General features: G+C 42.3%; 1 protein-coding gene across 3 annotated transcripts in view; it reads right to left on the bottom strand.

The window, feature by feature from the left end:
• Positions 1-5,484: 5,484 nt before the first annotated feature.
• CNTN6 (contactin 6) overlaps positions 5,485-15,636 on the bottom strand; it is a 125,435-nt gene continuing 115,283 nt past the window's right edge. For all 3 annotated transcript variants that reach the window (XM_010390261.4, XM_010390262.4, XM_010390263.4), the window contains 6 exons: positions 13,453-13,687; positions 12,827-12,942; positions 11,418-11,604; positions 7,913-8,025; positions 7,034-7,202; positions 5,485-6,336 (listed from right to left, as the gene is read on the bottom strand). In XM_010390261.4, coding sequence (XP_010388563.2) covers positions 6,218-6,336; positions 7,034-7,202; positions 7,913-8,025; positions 11,418-11,604; positions 12,827-12,942; positions 13,453-13,687 — 939 coding nt within the window. In that variant the 3' untranslated portion in view covers positions 5,485-6,217. The remainder of the gene's footprint in view (positions 6,337-7,033; positions 7,203-7,912; positions 8,026-11,417; positions 11,605-12,826; positions 12,943-13,452; positions 13,688-15,636) is intronic.

The following is a 15,636-nucleotide window of genomic DNA, read 5'->3' as shown; positions in this document are numbered from 1 at the left end:
GGCGCTGGGATATTTGAAGGGCTGTGGGGAGGATGCAGCTCTGCACCCCAGTACTTGTTAAAAAGTGGAATTTCCTTGGCCTGGCGGAGCAATTCCACCAGGAGAGAAGCTCAGAGTGGCTGTGATTAACAGCCAAGTGCTGCAGGAGCACAGGGCTCTTCCCTCCTACTGGGAAAGCCTTGGAACAGCCAGGATCAGTGGCTGTTAGCTCCACTTTATGGCGCTGCAAAGCCACGAGGTGCTACAAGAAGCTCCAACTGCAGACAGCACCTGCCCTAAAACAGCAGGAAAAGCAACACTCCATCCTCTGGGGAGACACCTTGAGCCCTTCCTAGGAGCCCACCCGAAACCCCCAATGTCTGGGGAAGGGGACAGTGACATCAACTTTAGGAGCAGCTCTGACAAACCCGTCCAGGCATTGAAGAGAGAAGAAGAAGAGCAGGTTAATCCTCCTCCTCCAAATCCAAATGCCTGCCTGCCTTTTTACCATCCCAGCCTTCCAGCCTCTTGTCTGCCTAAGGCTGGGGGTTGGACTTAACTCAGGCAAGGTAATTCTAGAGGGGTTAAGCCTTGGAACTTCTTTCCTCCGCTCTGCAGCAGTGATTGTCTGCTACTTTTCTCTGCTGGAAGCAGGAATACAAAAAAAAAGCACTTCTGGCTCAGCAAGTGGATGATTTTTATCAGCTCATTTTAGTCAATAAAGAAAGAAGTCAATCACTGCTGGAAAATAGCACTTTCCAGTGCTGTATAAACCTGGCCAGTAGAATTGCAGAATAAATCAATAACTGCATTAATCAATACGATGTAAACTGCTGATCTCTGTGGATAAATTGTACTGGTGTAAGAAGGCTTTCAAATAAATTCCAAACCCACTCAAACTGCACAGGCTTTAAATCTACTGAGGGCACTGGGATCCGGGCAAGAGTTGTGCTGTTTCTCTTTAAAATCTCTGGGATAGCAGGGCTGCAGAGTAATGTAATTAAACATGGTCGCAGTGCTCCCACAGACTACTGCAGTGAGAGCTCCAGAAAAGATCCCTTCACTCAAATTTGCCACAAAAAAGGGATTTCAGGGTCAATAGGGTGGGGAGGCCCTGGCACAGGGTGCCCAGAGCAGCTGGGGCTGCCCCTGGATCCCTGGCAGTGCCCAAGGCCAGGCTGGACATTGGGGCTTGGAGCAGCCTGGGACAGTGGAAGGTGCCAGGGCCATGGCAGGGGTGGCACTGGATGAGCTTTAAGGTCCCTCCCAACTGAACCCATTCCATGATTTCCATGATTCCTATTTCTGTGATTCTGAGAACAGGAAGGGGTGCACAGAGAAGGGAAGGCTCCTCTGCCACCACCTTATTTTACAGCCCCAAGAGCTGCAGGAGGTTTGGCCTCCGTTTTCTGTAAAGCCCCACATTCAAGCATCTCAATTTTTATTTTACCTCTTGCCATGACAGTAACCCAGTGCAAGGCTACTGGCAGGGCCTAGGGACGGTTTATAAGGGAAAAATGGGATTAGGCCTGAGGAGCTGGGACCCAGGGAGCAGCAGAGGGGTTGGGGCAGAGGGGTGTGGCTGGGAATGTGGCTGGAAAAGCAGCACAAGGAGACAAGCAGGTACATAAATGAGGAAAGTTTCTGTTGGACATTTCACTGAAGGTGATCGGGAAAAAACAATTTTTAGGAGGTGATGGCCAAAGTGCAACAATTCCACCTATCTTATTGAACACACCTTACAAAAAACTTCTGCCCTTCTGGGATGCCTTAGCACTTCAGGATTATTCCAGCTCATTCCATAAAGATGACAAACATTTGTAGCTGGTTTTCAGTACTGAAATATATTGGTGTCTAGAAAATAGGCCAGGTAAAGAAACAATGCACAGCAGTATGATTAATATGACATTTTAATTGCTACCTCAGACATATTTTCAAGTAGTAAGTGCTAGGAACTGACAAAAGAAGTTCCTAATAAAAAAGCCTGGGTGATTTGAGCTATTTAGAGGCCCTCATTGTACCGTGCTGTCAAAATGTCCAACTGACCTTTCCTCATGGTAAATTTTTTCAAGGAAGATTTTATACAGGCTATTTTAATAGTGCTGATTCCCCACCCTCTCCCCCAGTTTTGGGATTAGATAATGGCCAGAGAGCGAGAAATGTCAAATCCTTACCTAGACTCTGGATTTGGCCGGGGGCACTCTGTGTGAAGTCTGTGGAACCTTATTTAAATTTTTAGGTGGATATTTCTGAATGCATCGTTTGCCATTATTTTACATTTTCAGATGGGAGCAATTCTGGAGGTGTTGTCCCTTCCATAAATTCAGTCAGGAGCAGAAGGAGCATATGGAAAATAGCTCAGTGGAGGGAGGCTGGTCCACTCCTTGGCAGGAATAATGCACGGACAGTGGGGAGGGTCCTGCTCTACCTGCACCGGGGAGAGCTCATCATCCTTGTGGGAATAGCCCAGCAGTCCTCTGTGACTGCCACCAGCCCTCAATCTGCTCCATCCTAAGGCCAAAACATCCCTGGCAGTGCCCAAGGCCAGGTTGGACAGGGCTTGGAGCAGCCTGGGACAGTGGGAGGTGTCCCTGCCTGTGGCAAGGGTGGCACTGGGTGACCTTAATGTGCCTTCCAACCCAAACTGTTCCAGGATTCTGCTCTTCCATGACATTGTGGCTACACCTACAGAGGCACTTGAAACCTCATTTTTAGGAGCACTGAGATGTAGCAGCCCTTGGGCACATCCAGGGCAAATTTGGGGGATGATATCTTGGAAATATCAGTGCTGGAGGGGAAGAAACACATTGGTTTATTCAAGTTCTGATGTCTTTTGTGTTCCCTGAGCAGACAGAAATCCATGGAGGGGGTCCAGAGGGAGCCAGGATCCCCTGACACCGCCCACAACACCCCAGTGAGTCCCCAAACCTCCGTGAGCAGGTTAATCCCCTCCTCCACAGGGGCCCTGCAAATCACTGGGGGAAATTCTCTGCGACTGAGGCACAGGCAGATATTAATAAAATCTTTTTTGCACATTTACAACACATTTGTTCGTGAGTGTGATTTAGAGCTCGGTGTCAAGGCGTCACCAGGGCTGCATTCCAACGACCCACAGAAAACAGGGAGTTTCTGCACTCCAGGATAATGTTGATTTAGGGGCTGGTACAATAACACACATGGGCTCTTTTATTTCATTTCTTGGCATTCCTATTCAAAAATTGCCCTATAAAGAAGGGAGAAGACGTTAAATAAAGTTTAAATGCTCGTAAATCACAAAGAAACATTGTGCTTGGAGTGAGCGGAAACATTTGGAGAGGCTCAAAATTGCTTTTTTCATGGAGAAATATTTTGTTGATGTGTTAAATTCAAAATGAAAATCCCTGACTGTGAGTCTCTTTCATGTTTTGGTACTTTGCTTAGGTTATCAAAAGAAAATAGGTATTATTTTTCCAGCTATCTGAAAACTTTGGCTGGTCTGTGATTTTCTCTAAAATCTGCTAAGACTGGGCCCAAAATTCCCTTTACTGGGCACCTTTAAATGGGGTTTTTAATTCAGGTTCTTGGCTGTTAAAAATCAGGAGCACTGCAGAGTTTTTCTGTTGTTTTCATTTCAACTTCTGGTTTTAGGGGATTTATGCTGTTCCTATTTCCAAGGGTTTTCCTGCAACTCTGAGTGACAAAACTCTTTTTTGACCCTTTCTCTTTTCTTTTTAATGAAAGCTGCCAGCCATGTGAACTCTTTCCATTTCAGCATCAGCTGCTTTAATAACATTTTCACATGAAAAGAGCTGGACTTTCAGTGCTTTGGGCAGCTCAGACTCAATTCGTCCTGGTGAAACACCAAAAAAAGGACTGGGGAGCTGAAGGAGAGAAAATGAACCTGCACAAGTTCTGCACAAGTGATTTAGGGAGGATGGGAGGAGCTGCATTTAAAGTTTTTCTCCTTGAGGCTGCTTAGTTCTGCTCCTGAGGCAGAATATTCACCCTGGAAGCTCCATCTCCGAGGGAGCTCAGCAAGGGAACAGATTCACTGATATTCCTGGGATTCCTCAGTTGTCCCTTTTTTGAAAAGGGCTGATCCCATTGGAGTGGCAAGATGGAGAAATGCTGAGGTTAAAGAGCCTGATTTGGATCTTCTACAGTGAGAAAAGAGCATCGGTGCTGCACAGAAATGAGAAGAAATCTGCAGAAGTGATTCATTGCTTTCTTCCACCGCAAAGAAAAATGTTTTTACTTCATTAAGGCATTATCAGGATTTTTAATAGCACATTCACTTGTTTCTAAAGCATTCTGCTCTTTTGAAAGCTGTGTTAAACCTCTTCCTAATAACTCCTGTGATTAGGAACTTTGTAGAAATCCCAGAGGACAGACTTCTAATAGTGGCATTTTATTTCCAGAGCCTCCCTGTAATTAAGCATCTCTCAGACCTTCTATTGAGCTCCAACTGCTCTGCAGAAAATCCCTTTTTGCTGGAATGAAAAGACGTTTTGGGTAAACTTAGCAAAGAATTCCATTTATGTTATGAAGTACAAGAATTTTAAGTTCAGTTTAATGAAGGTAAATAAAAAGTATCCATTGCTTAATGGACACAAGAAGGTCTGGGAGTGACCAGAGGTGCTGCTGGAGACCTGCTGGGAAGGGATGATGCAAAAAGCTCTTTCAAAACCAAATAGGGGTGACCTCTATAAAATATTTTATTGAATTCAGTGTGGGGGTTATTGAACATTGCCAGCTGTAAGTGATCTTTAATGTCCCTTCCAGCCCAAACCATTCCATGATCCTGGGAGGTGATACTTGCTTGGACATCGTTCTCTACCATGGGGCTTTGCAATGATTTTGTCATTTTGGAGTTTATTTTCTGCCAGCCCAGCCCGTGGGCTCTGTGAGGAATCAGAGAATCAGAGCAAGGTTTGGTTTGGGCAGGACCTTGAGGAGGGACCAAAGCTTTGGAGCTTCCTCTCTGAATCCATATTCCCGTGGATAACAGACACGGTGAATGTGTTCTTTGAAGGATTTTCATGCACACATGAGTTTCTATTACTCATTCATGTGCTGACACATCCTCACCCCCATTCCAACAGTCCTCCTTTTAAAAATATTTGGGGTATTTGGTTATCTATGTAGTGAAAAATGTTTACAAAGAAGATACAACATGGATCTGACAGTGGAGAAAAGAAAATAAACTTCAGAGCAAAGAGAGAAGGAAGAAAAGATTTCCCAATTACGACATCAGGCAAGAAATACCTTTTATCAGCTGCAGTTCAGGCTGGCAGGAGCGTGGCTTCAAGTGTTGAGCTTCATCTCCTGACTTGAAAGCCAAACTCTGGTGTTTAATTTGTCATTCTGGGGACTCAGGAGACTGCAGGGCTTAATTAGCTGCTTTTATTTATATTTCAAGATGATGAAAATCAATGTTCTTCTCATTTACCTTCATGCCCAACCCAAAGATGAATCTTCACTTTCAAGCCACAGCAAAGAATAACAAAATCAGGAGAGACCAGCTGATCCTGCTTAATGACAGATTTATTTCAATCTCCCTTAAGATATTCAGCTCCTCTGCAAGTTTTTTTGATCAGAACAGTCCTTGCATGGAAAAGTCCTTTGAGAATAGGCAAAATATCTGATGGTGTAAAATGTGCTGCTTTTTCAGCTCTGGTTCAAGGCCTGCTGATGTCGTTGAAAGTTTTTCCATGGAATTCCAGGAGTCTGTAGGACTCCTTTTATTTAAATTCCCCTTTTTCTGCAGAAAATAGCACAGGGCACTTCAAATAATGCATTTTATGACACCTCCTCTAATACAGACAAGTGCAAAAAGTAAACAAATAGCTTTTATTTAATTGAAAGTGAGGTTTCTTTTAACAGGTTACATTGAAGAACACAAGATAAATAATATCCACATCACAAGAGTTTTAAATCTCTTCTTCCCTCGGTGGTATCAGCTTAGCACAGGTTGACATTCCGTTAAACTGCTGTTCCAATAACAACTCCTTGGAAAAACATTGAGACCACCCACGTGCCAATCCCAAATTAGGTTTGGCACTGCTCCATTTAATTAATGCATGTTGATTTGATTTATCCTTTCATTTCCAAGCCTGGTTTTAAAAATTCATGGAATATTGATACCTAATATTTTCTTAATGATAGACCACTTCTACCTCCCTCCCCCTCCCCAGTGTTGATCTTTAGCAGGAATGGTGGTTATGGTGAGGAATTAAGATAAAATCTACATTTTTTATTTTTAAAAGTCCACAGCTGAGCATTGCTTGAACCAGCAAGGGAAAGAACTCAACAGCAGGATCCCAGATGTCAATGCATGATTTATCCTTTGGGATAATTTTACTGCTCCAGAGCTTAAACCTGTAAAAGTATAAACAGACAGAGGTAGATCTGTGTCAAAAATTAGTTTTTCTTTGCATTTTAGCTTAACAGCAATCTCTGTTCTATTTTCAAAATGAAACATTATCCACAAATGTTATTTCCGTTTATTTGTTTATTAAGTTGCAGTGGCCATTCCATGGAGTAGGGTTTTGGATCAGCTCCCCACCCTTCCTGTGACCATCCTCTTTGAGAGGATTTTGACTATTTGGTTGCAAAACTATTATAAATTTATATATTTTAATATATTTATGTTATAAAAATGCTCCCTTTCCTATGAATAATAAGTTATTTATGAAAGCAGAGGCTGCACCCTGGACCACCCCACCCCAGCCATGGGTCAGGGCTGAGCCTCTCTGTCCCAGCAGCAGCTCCAGGGCAGATTTAGGTCCATGTTATGTGTGAGTTCTTTGACTTTCACAAGAAATCTGCTTCCTCTGTCCTTCCTTGAGCTCTGCAGGCCGGGGCAGTGGAGACCTGCACTAAAAACAAGGTGTGGAGCAAAATCTTCTTTAATGAATGTGAGAGTATCGGGGACGAACTTATGGGAGCCAGCACCAAAAAGCACCAGGAGGGAGGATACCTATGGCAAGGGAAAGGCTGGGAATCTGTTGTGCTTAGAGGCACAGATTTCTTCTTATGCAACAGCATTCAGAGGAGAAAAAAATCTCTCACTTACTCGATATTTTTGGAATCCTAATTTCCTCACTGCTGCTGCCATCGCCACCATCACTGACGGTTCTTATCTCGATGAGATAATCTTCTTCGAACGGGACCAGGAGTTCAGCTGAAGTGTTGTTTGTCTCCAGGATATGGGCTTTGCTGTGCCTGTTCTGTCTGTACAGAATCTAAGCAGAAGGGGATTGGGAAACAAGAGTTATTTCATTTAGTTTTAAGTTTTAATGGATTTTTTGGGGGGCTGAGAGATTCTTCTGTTGCGTCCCAAAGTTTTCTGAGCACATCCTGCAGGGGATTAAAAGCAATTTAAAACAGGGGAATAAATTCTGTAGGATTTTGGTGTGGGTACCACAGCAGGTGGTTTCCTAGGACCCAAGAATAATCAAAGAATCCTGAACTGCAACCGAACTTTAAAATACATTTTTATTTCCTCTAGAAGGAGATTTATGGGAGTGATTTTTAGTTCATTCACATAGATCTTTGTGTGAGTATCTTCCAGTCTCCGTTCTAAAGGTACATTTATGAATTGACAGAGAGTGAGAATGTTTAAATGTGGTTTATGACTGTCTTTAATGCTTAAAAAGCTATTCTCTACTTCTTCTGTATATGTGAAACTCCTTCCCTGGAGATGTGAAAGCAAGATGTGTAAGTAAGATTACAAGGGGACAAGAAAAATCCAGGTTTGGGGACAGAGAGTCCCTGTGTTGGGATAATGAAGTCCTACTCTGAAAGAATATTTGCATAAACATCAGCCAAACATCCCAATAAATCCAGAAAACTCACCATTTTCCAGGTAATGAACACCTGCCTTTCTTCAATCTCTGTTTGCACCTCTATTGAAACCAAGATATCTGATTACTGAGGTAAAGAAATCACTTACTTTGTAGCCCAGCACCTCCGATTCATTCTCCATTGTTTTCACATGCTCCCAGTTCAGACAGATTTTGGAATTTGTCAGCTTCCAGGCAATATTTGCTGGAGGTTGACTTGGTGCTTTAAAAAAAGAAAAGATGATGATAATAATGAGATACAATTGAATATTAATTTTCATGGAGTAGCTGAAAGAGCTGCTGATATGGGAGTAGCAAACGCTTGGGTGATTCAAACCTAAAAGAGTAAAAAACCATTTTCCAGTCCGTCATTGCTCTGGTGTTAGTCAGAATAAAGATCTATTCATAGCACAGACCCTCTTGCTGTGAGACTTCATTTGCAAAATTAGGCACAGCCTGACACTGTCTGACAGTTCAAGTTATATTTGAGAGATTTTGTGGAAGGAAAATGTTGTTCCTCTCTGTATTTCCATGTCCTAGAGGATGTTTTGCTGTCTGGATCTCAGAAAAAGCTCAATCCGAGAGCAAACTACAGAAGCCACGATTTCCATCAGCCAGGACAGGTTACAAAGAGCTGCACATGAAAGTCTCCATGTGATGCACCATGAAACATTGTAGGATTTTAGAAATTCTCAGCACAATAGGCTGAGAGCAGCTTTTTCAAAGGCTTTTTATGCCTAAGTGCGAGGACTTTGAAAATTTGCCTACAAGTGACTGGAATCGAATCCCGTGTGAACATGTGAGGGTGGAACTGTGCCTTTGAACTGGAGCTCGGATTTAGGCCAGCACATTCTCTCCTGTTCCATGGCACGTCCTCCCAAGCCCTGCTGGGTGGTGGCACAGGAAAGAAGGATTGGAACAGAAGTAAAAAAAAGAGGAGAGATTTGGAGAAACACATTCCAGCCTGGACTTTAAATTGCTTAACTCTGGGATCCTTCTCTTCCCCCCTCTATGTTGGTGATTAATGGATGTCACTTGGAAGGAACAGTTGATTTGGTGACAATTCCTTTCATTTCCCACAGAGATAAAACAAATTGATGGGCCCTGCTGTTTCATATCCATCTGCCTCATGACTTTGGAGAAGTTGAATCCGTCCCACTGGTAGGGATTGAGGTGTTGAAGGAGCTCCCAGGTGAATATCCAGGGATGTCCTTCCATCAGCCACACTGTCAGTGTTGGAAAAGATTCATTTCATTATGAAGACATTTATCAACTCTCACATACATCAAACTGCAAATTTATTTAAATATGGCTTGAAAGCTCTTTGTTGCTTTCAGGAAATATTTTATATAAGGAATTGGATAACAAAACAGTCACAAGAGGCAAAGGATGTCAAATACTTCATTGGCTGTGCACTCTGAAGAGGTTTGAAATCACTCAGAAATGGGTGAATTACTGCCTTGTCCATAACTTTTTGAGATAGAAACTTAAAGCCATCTTAACTCATGATCTTGGGGATGAAAAAACACCACAGGAGGATCTGTAAAACAAAATTATCTGGGTTTTTTTTTTCAACCAAAAACTGGAATGAGTGGCAACAGCACTTTCCCAAATCCATAGGAATATCTGCAAGAAAAATAAAGAGTTCCAGGTCTAAGACTGGCAGATTATTTCCTCAATTAATTTCTTGTAATCAACGCTGTCAAGAAAAACAGAAATCCCAAATATCTGCTTAAGTTTGTTGAGATGCTGATGTTATTGTCATGGCTTAGGTAACACCTGGCTTTGTTGCTGTACTGAGCTGAGGTTTACCCATGCAAGTATTTCTAATATCTATCTGTAATATTGATGGATTCCATGTGTATATGTATTTATTTGTAAGGGAAAAAGAAGAGGAAAAGGAAAAGGAAAAAGAAGAGGAAAAGCAAAAGGAAAAGGAAAAGGAAAGAAAGAAAGAAAAAAGGAAAAGGAAAAGGAAAAGGAAAAGGAAAAGGAAAAGGGAGGAAACGGAAGAGGGAAGGGAAGTGGAAGAGGAAACAGGAAGGGGAAATAGGAAGGGGAAGGGGAAATGGAAGATGAAATGGAAGAGGAAGAGGACGGGGAAAACAAATTCCTAAAATCCATGCCATGTAGTTAAAGAAGCAAAAGAGAACTCCTCATGGAGCCATGTCCATGGTTTGAGGACATCAATTCCACCTCCCTAAGTACTTTTAACTTAAACCAGGATGCCACCTTAGACCTTACATGGATCTTAGAGAAGCACATTTCAATCAGAATTGCACCTCTTTGGCAGAAGGACCATTTCAGCTCTGCTGAGTCCCTGCAATAATGGGATGAGCAGGACACTGCAGGAATGCTGGATGCTGAGCAGGAAGACAGAGCTATTACTTTGGAACTCCATCTCCTGCTCCAGATGCACATTGTTTATATTCTCTTGACATATTATCTCTTCTCATATTGCAAGTGCTTGCATCTTCCACAGACAGAGCTTGAAATTTTAATCTATATATTTAAATATTAAAAAGGTTATTTTGACTTTAATTTTTAAATGAGCCATTAGCACAACCCTGAATTTGACAGAAGATAAAGCTGATGTAAAACAAAAGCAAATTTATTCCTTCTATGTTTTGTCATTTGACTGCCATGTCTTTAACTTGTCTTTCATACAGATGTACATAGGAATAGAGGGAAAAATTCCCAGAGATGAATTTCTTTTCCATTGAAAAATGGACTGTGAGAAAAGTCACAGAATGATAGAATGGTTTGGGTTGGAAAAGCACTTGAATTTCATTTCACTCAACCCCCTGCCATGGTCACGGACACCTTCCACTGCCCCAGGTTTCTCCAAGCCCCGCCCAACCTGGTCTTGGACACTTGCAGGGATGGGTCCTGTTTGAGCCCTTCAGAAATATATTTTCTGGCTTTATTTTTGATTGTTTTATTTACATTAAATATTGGTTTTGTGGCAATTAAAAGTCAATTCATTCTACCAGTTGTTCCTATCTTGCACTTGGAGCAATGGTATGGAACAGCACAGAGACAAGAGGAAAACTGGTGAAACTTGGGAGAAATATTCCCCTTTTATTGTAAAGTGGTGATCAGTAATTTACTGGGAAAATATAGTCCAAGGAAACAAAACAGCAGAGGGCTTTACTTTTAGTATTAAATAAAAAAATTAATGACTAAATTGCAATGATATCAATGCATCCCTTATTCTGCCCTCCACAGTGCAAAGTTTAGAGGTCTCAAAACCCCTCTGTATTTGGTGCATTCAGCAGTTTTCTTTAAAACCCCCAAACCAACACATCCTCACTCCAAAATCTCTCGTTTGACCTGTGGAACATCCTTCCTTTATTGACTCTGTATCTCCCTGAAATCCCCTGAAAGCAAGGGGGCTGCTATTCCAAGGAAAACAGAAATCCTTCCTCGTGGGCACTGATTTGGGACAAGAGGAAGCTTCTTAGCCTCAGATTTTGTTTTGTGATTTATGAAGCAATTTAGGATTTTGTTTTCTTTGCTCTTGAAGCATTTGGCAGCGATGAGTCACAGTGAGCTGGAATGTGCCTGTCCCAGGTGGGAATATGGGACACTTGTTGTACCAAATCCAGTACTCACGGGATTTTTTGGTGGTGATGTTCACCGGGGTGCTGGAGGGCCCTGTCCCCGCTGTGTTGTAGGCTCGGACTGTTGCAAAATACACCGTGTTAGCTCTCAGTCCCGTGATGTTTTTGGCTGTCACATTCCCACTGACTCTGACCTTCCCAGCTGTGCTTTCCTTGGGATCATCTGTCCAGTATAAAATCTGAAAAGCGAGGACAAGGAACAGGCAATTCATTGTTTTCCAGCAATTAGAGGCCTGGCTGGGAAGCAGACATGCTGACAAGGAAGATTTTGAGGAATACAGGATTTTTTGTACTCCAATCTAGCAGGATGTAAACCCAGGCATGAATATTTATAGGGAAGCAATAACATTTCAGAGACTGAATCCCAATTAAGGAACTAAATGAAATCCTTAAATTTACAGATGTCCAGAAGGAAACCTTTGATAAGGTGAGAAATGATAAAGCTTTGTTGGTTTTATGGTTGAACACAAGGAAAGAAAACCTTAAGAGATATAAAAGAACATTTATCTCAATCATCTAAGAGGTTTTTAATTATTTTGTGTCCTGGCTGTAGTTTTGATACAGTGACACATATTTAGACCTGTTTTTTTTTTTTCAGTGCATAATTGATTTAGGAGGGTTTGTGGACTGTACATGACTCTTATTAACTTCATTTATACATTGCAATGATAGGACAGAATTTAAAGTTTTATTGACTTTTTTCCTCTTATCTACAAATTAAAAAAAAAAAAAAGAAAGAAGAAGAAAAAAGAAATTGCTTTGCTGTGCAAGTAAAATACCCAAGAATCATATCTGACATTGCTTAAACATAAAATCACAGAATCATTTAGGTTGGAAAAGATCTTTAAGATCATCAAGTCCAACCATTAACTCAGCACTGCCAAGTCCAGCACTAAACCATGTCCCCAAGTGCCACATCCACACAACTTTTAAATCCCTCCAGGGATGGGGATGCCACCACTGCCCTCTTCAAAAGTTTGAGTTAATGGTTGGATTTGAAGTTCTTAAAGATCTTTTCCAACCTAAATGATTTTATGATTCTAAGAGGAGGGAGAAGTTAAAAGCCTTTCAGTGCACCATAGCACAAGCTCTGGGTAGCACTGGAGGACATTTATCGTGCCCTGTCCTTTAAGAAGTGCCACGTGTGCCTGTCCCCAAATCCGAGCACAAAAAGTCTGGGACAGAGCTGCGGTTCTAGGCTGTAAATCTGCCTGATCATCTCCGGTGAGATGTTGTTAATGAGAGTCAGGGGAAGAGCTCCACGCTCTGTTGACTTGGAAGCAACTGTTTGTTGATTGGGAGGAGGAGCAACAGGATTTTGGACAGGAAAGGGACACCTTCAAGGTGTAAGAGCCCCATATCCAGTAGCCTAGCCCCTCACCCCATAGCCCAGCCCCTCACCTCGTAGCCCAGCACCCTGCCCGTGTGCCGGTTCCAGGGGATGGGCAGCCAGGACACCTCCACGGCTGCCGCCGACACGCTCAGCGCCGAGGCTCCCGCCGGGGCCATCTGCGGCTCTGGGACACAGGAAAACACAGCTGCTGGGACATGGCTGTGGTCACAGAGACAGTGCAAGGGGAGGAGAGGCTGGGGGGAGCAGCAGGAAGAGCCCCTGCTGTAACCATGAGCTTTACTCTCCACTTCTGGTGGAACTTCAGCAAAACCTTTCAAAATTGATCATTTCCTGTCTTCTAGGGCAGATTTTTAGAGACTGGCTGCACTGAGTGGTCTGAAAATCCAAACCCTCTGAGAGCTACACCTTCAAGTGTCTCCTGGTTTTCGCAACACACTCAGCAGGAGCACCTTGAGAACAAATTAGTTGAAACAGGCCCTCTACTGAAAATCATTCTGAAAATCCACCCCTTGTCATTTTTACTTCAGCTTCCCACCCCCTGCCTCATGTCTGTTATAAATACTCAATGAGCAGGTTTGAGCAGGGTCCTTAATACCCCTGTGAGGTGTGCCTGATCATATCTGGGACCTGTTGCTGCTGCACACCCATTACTACTAAGAGTAACTTGTGTTACCATCCTCTCCCGAGTAGACGATGGAAATGGAGCTCAGGGTCCCTTCTCCCTCGTTGTTGTAGACACCAACTTTCACCTCGAAAGGAGAGAGGGGTGTGATACTATCATTCCTATAAACGTATTTGCTGGATTCCACCGAGGCCACCACAGCTTTGGTCCAGGTTGTCGAGCCAAGGGGACGGAGCATGACGATGTAGCCAAAACCTTCCCCATTTTGGAGTTCTTCTGACACTGGCTGTGGTGACAAGGCAGTCAACAAAGATTTGCATGTATCCACTGTTTTAACTGAATCTTCATTCCCTGACTATATTTTAGTGGTATTGATTTAGTTGGCTGTGCCTTGGAGAAGATAATAATGTTTGCCCCATCTGTCAATGTAATACTGAAATAAAAATCAAAACAATAAATCTATTGGGGCAATCAATTTAGAAACAAAAGATCTGATCAGCTCCATTAAAGTTGTCTCTTTCAAGCATGAAGTTTGCAAAATTAAAAAGCATTTCACTCAGTACAAGTTGTAGCTTGTAGATTTTTTTTCCCCCAAAGGGGCATAGGAATGCTAATTTTAAATAAATGATTTTAAAGGAAAAAAAAGAGTTGGGAAAGAACAAATGTATACAAAGAAATGTGTGTCAGTTGTATAATTGCCTGCCTGTGAGTACAGTACTGATGTATTTTCTTTTAGCAAAGAGAAAGCCTCGAGTGCATGACCATATTCTTATTTAAGTTTTCAGAACAGAAATGTTCCAGCAAGTCAACATGGCAAAATTAATGTTTCTATTAATAAAATCTCATGTCAAGATACATATGAAAGGCTCAAACTGAAAAGGCAATTACAGCAACACCGTGTCCAGCATGAAGTTTGGTTTTTCACGAGATAAAAATACTTCCACGTTGGCTTCTCAAAGCAAGAGGACATTTATGAAACAAAACCAGGATTACATGGAAGAAGGAAGTGTTTCTCAGTAAAACTGCATTTATTTCGGATACTTGCATCAAAGGAAGGGGCATGGAAAAGCAGGTATGGAAAATGGTGCAAAAAGGCAGAAATAGGGTCAGGAGCTGAGTCCTGGCTCCAACCTCTTCTGCAAACTCTTGGGAGCACAAACAGTGTGAGATGATGGGGGAAAACGTGGAAGCACCTCAGAAGATTTCAGGGCACTTATGTTGTTATTTTCATCATAAATTCCTTCTAATTCTAATAATAAAAATAATGATAATAAGCCTCCCCTAACATTTATAACATGTCTTTCCTTGAGTGTTTTAAAAACATTAATTCCCCAATATTCCCCTTTCCATCTCTTTTCCAGTCCTGAGAGAGTTAAATGTGAGGGATGGTGGCTCACTGGGGATTTATAAGAGTTCAAGCTACTTTCTAGAGCATTTAATTTGTTTTTGAGGCTTCCGTGACCTCAGATTTAATCAAGACATTTAGTGAGTTCATCACAGAAAGCTGCAGAGTTGTGTTCAGAGTTGTTAGCTGGCCATAATTAGGATTTCTTATGACTGTTTTTCAGGACACACTACAGAGTCCAATGGGATAATTTGTTTGAGATCACTCAGGTTGTTTTCAATTTTCATGTTCTTCTGCTCCCAAAGAGGAGACCAGCAGAGGAGAAAATGAAACAAAAGAGTGAAAGGTGCAGATGGAGGAAAACTTAGTTCAGGCAAAGTGGAATTTTGCTCTGTTTGCAGCACGGGAAGGGGAAAACATCAGCAGTGTTATTTATCTACTGGGGATTTTTTTTATTTCTCTTGATCTGATTTTTGACATTTTGACCAAGGAGCTGCCCCATCACTTCTCAGGTTTTGCCAGAGGCTCCCTGCCTTTATCCCAATGCCTGTGGGAAGCTGCTGGGAGGCTGGAAGAGGAGGCTCCTTCTCACAGCACTCACTTTCTACTCTCTGAAATGACCTGCACTCACCCTTTGCAACTTGTCTGGTATTAACTGCTCTGAAAATGTGTATTCTCTGCTCTCGCTGGAGTGCTGGAGAATTAAAGGGCTCATCTCCTTTAACGCATAATAGGATATGTCTTGTCAGCACAGTGTTCCAGAATGGGGAACATGTAAACAAAAGTAGGAAAAATGTAAATGCAGAAAATGGCCAAGCAGATTAGTGTGTTAAGCACCTCCTGTACAATGGAGATAAGAGGGTTATACAGACTTCTAAACATCTTTACAA

The sequence above is a fragment of the Corvus cornix genome, chromosome 12, assembly GCF_000738735.6.
Source record: "Corvus cornix cornix isolate S_Up_H32 chromosome 12, ASM73873v5, whole genome shotgun sequence".
Taxonomy (NCBI): domain Eukaryota; kingdom Metazoa; phylum Chordata; class Aves; order Passeriformes; family Corvidae; genus Corvus; species Corvus cornix.
Note: the sequence above shows the minus strand (reverse complement) of the source record. Positions and strands in the feature narration are given on the sequence as shown.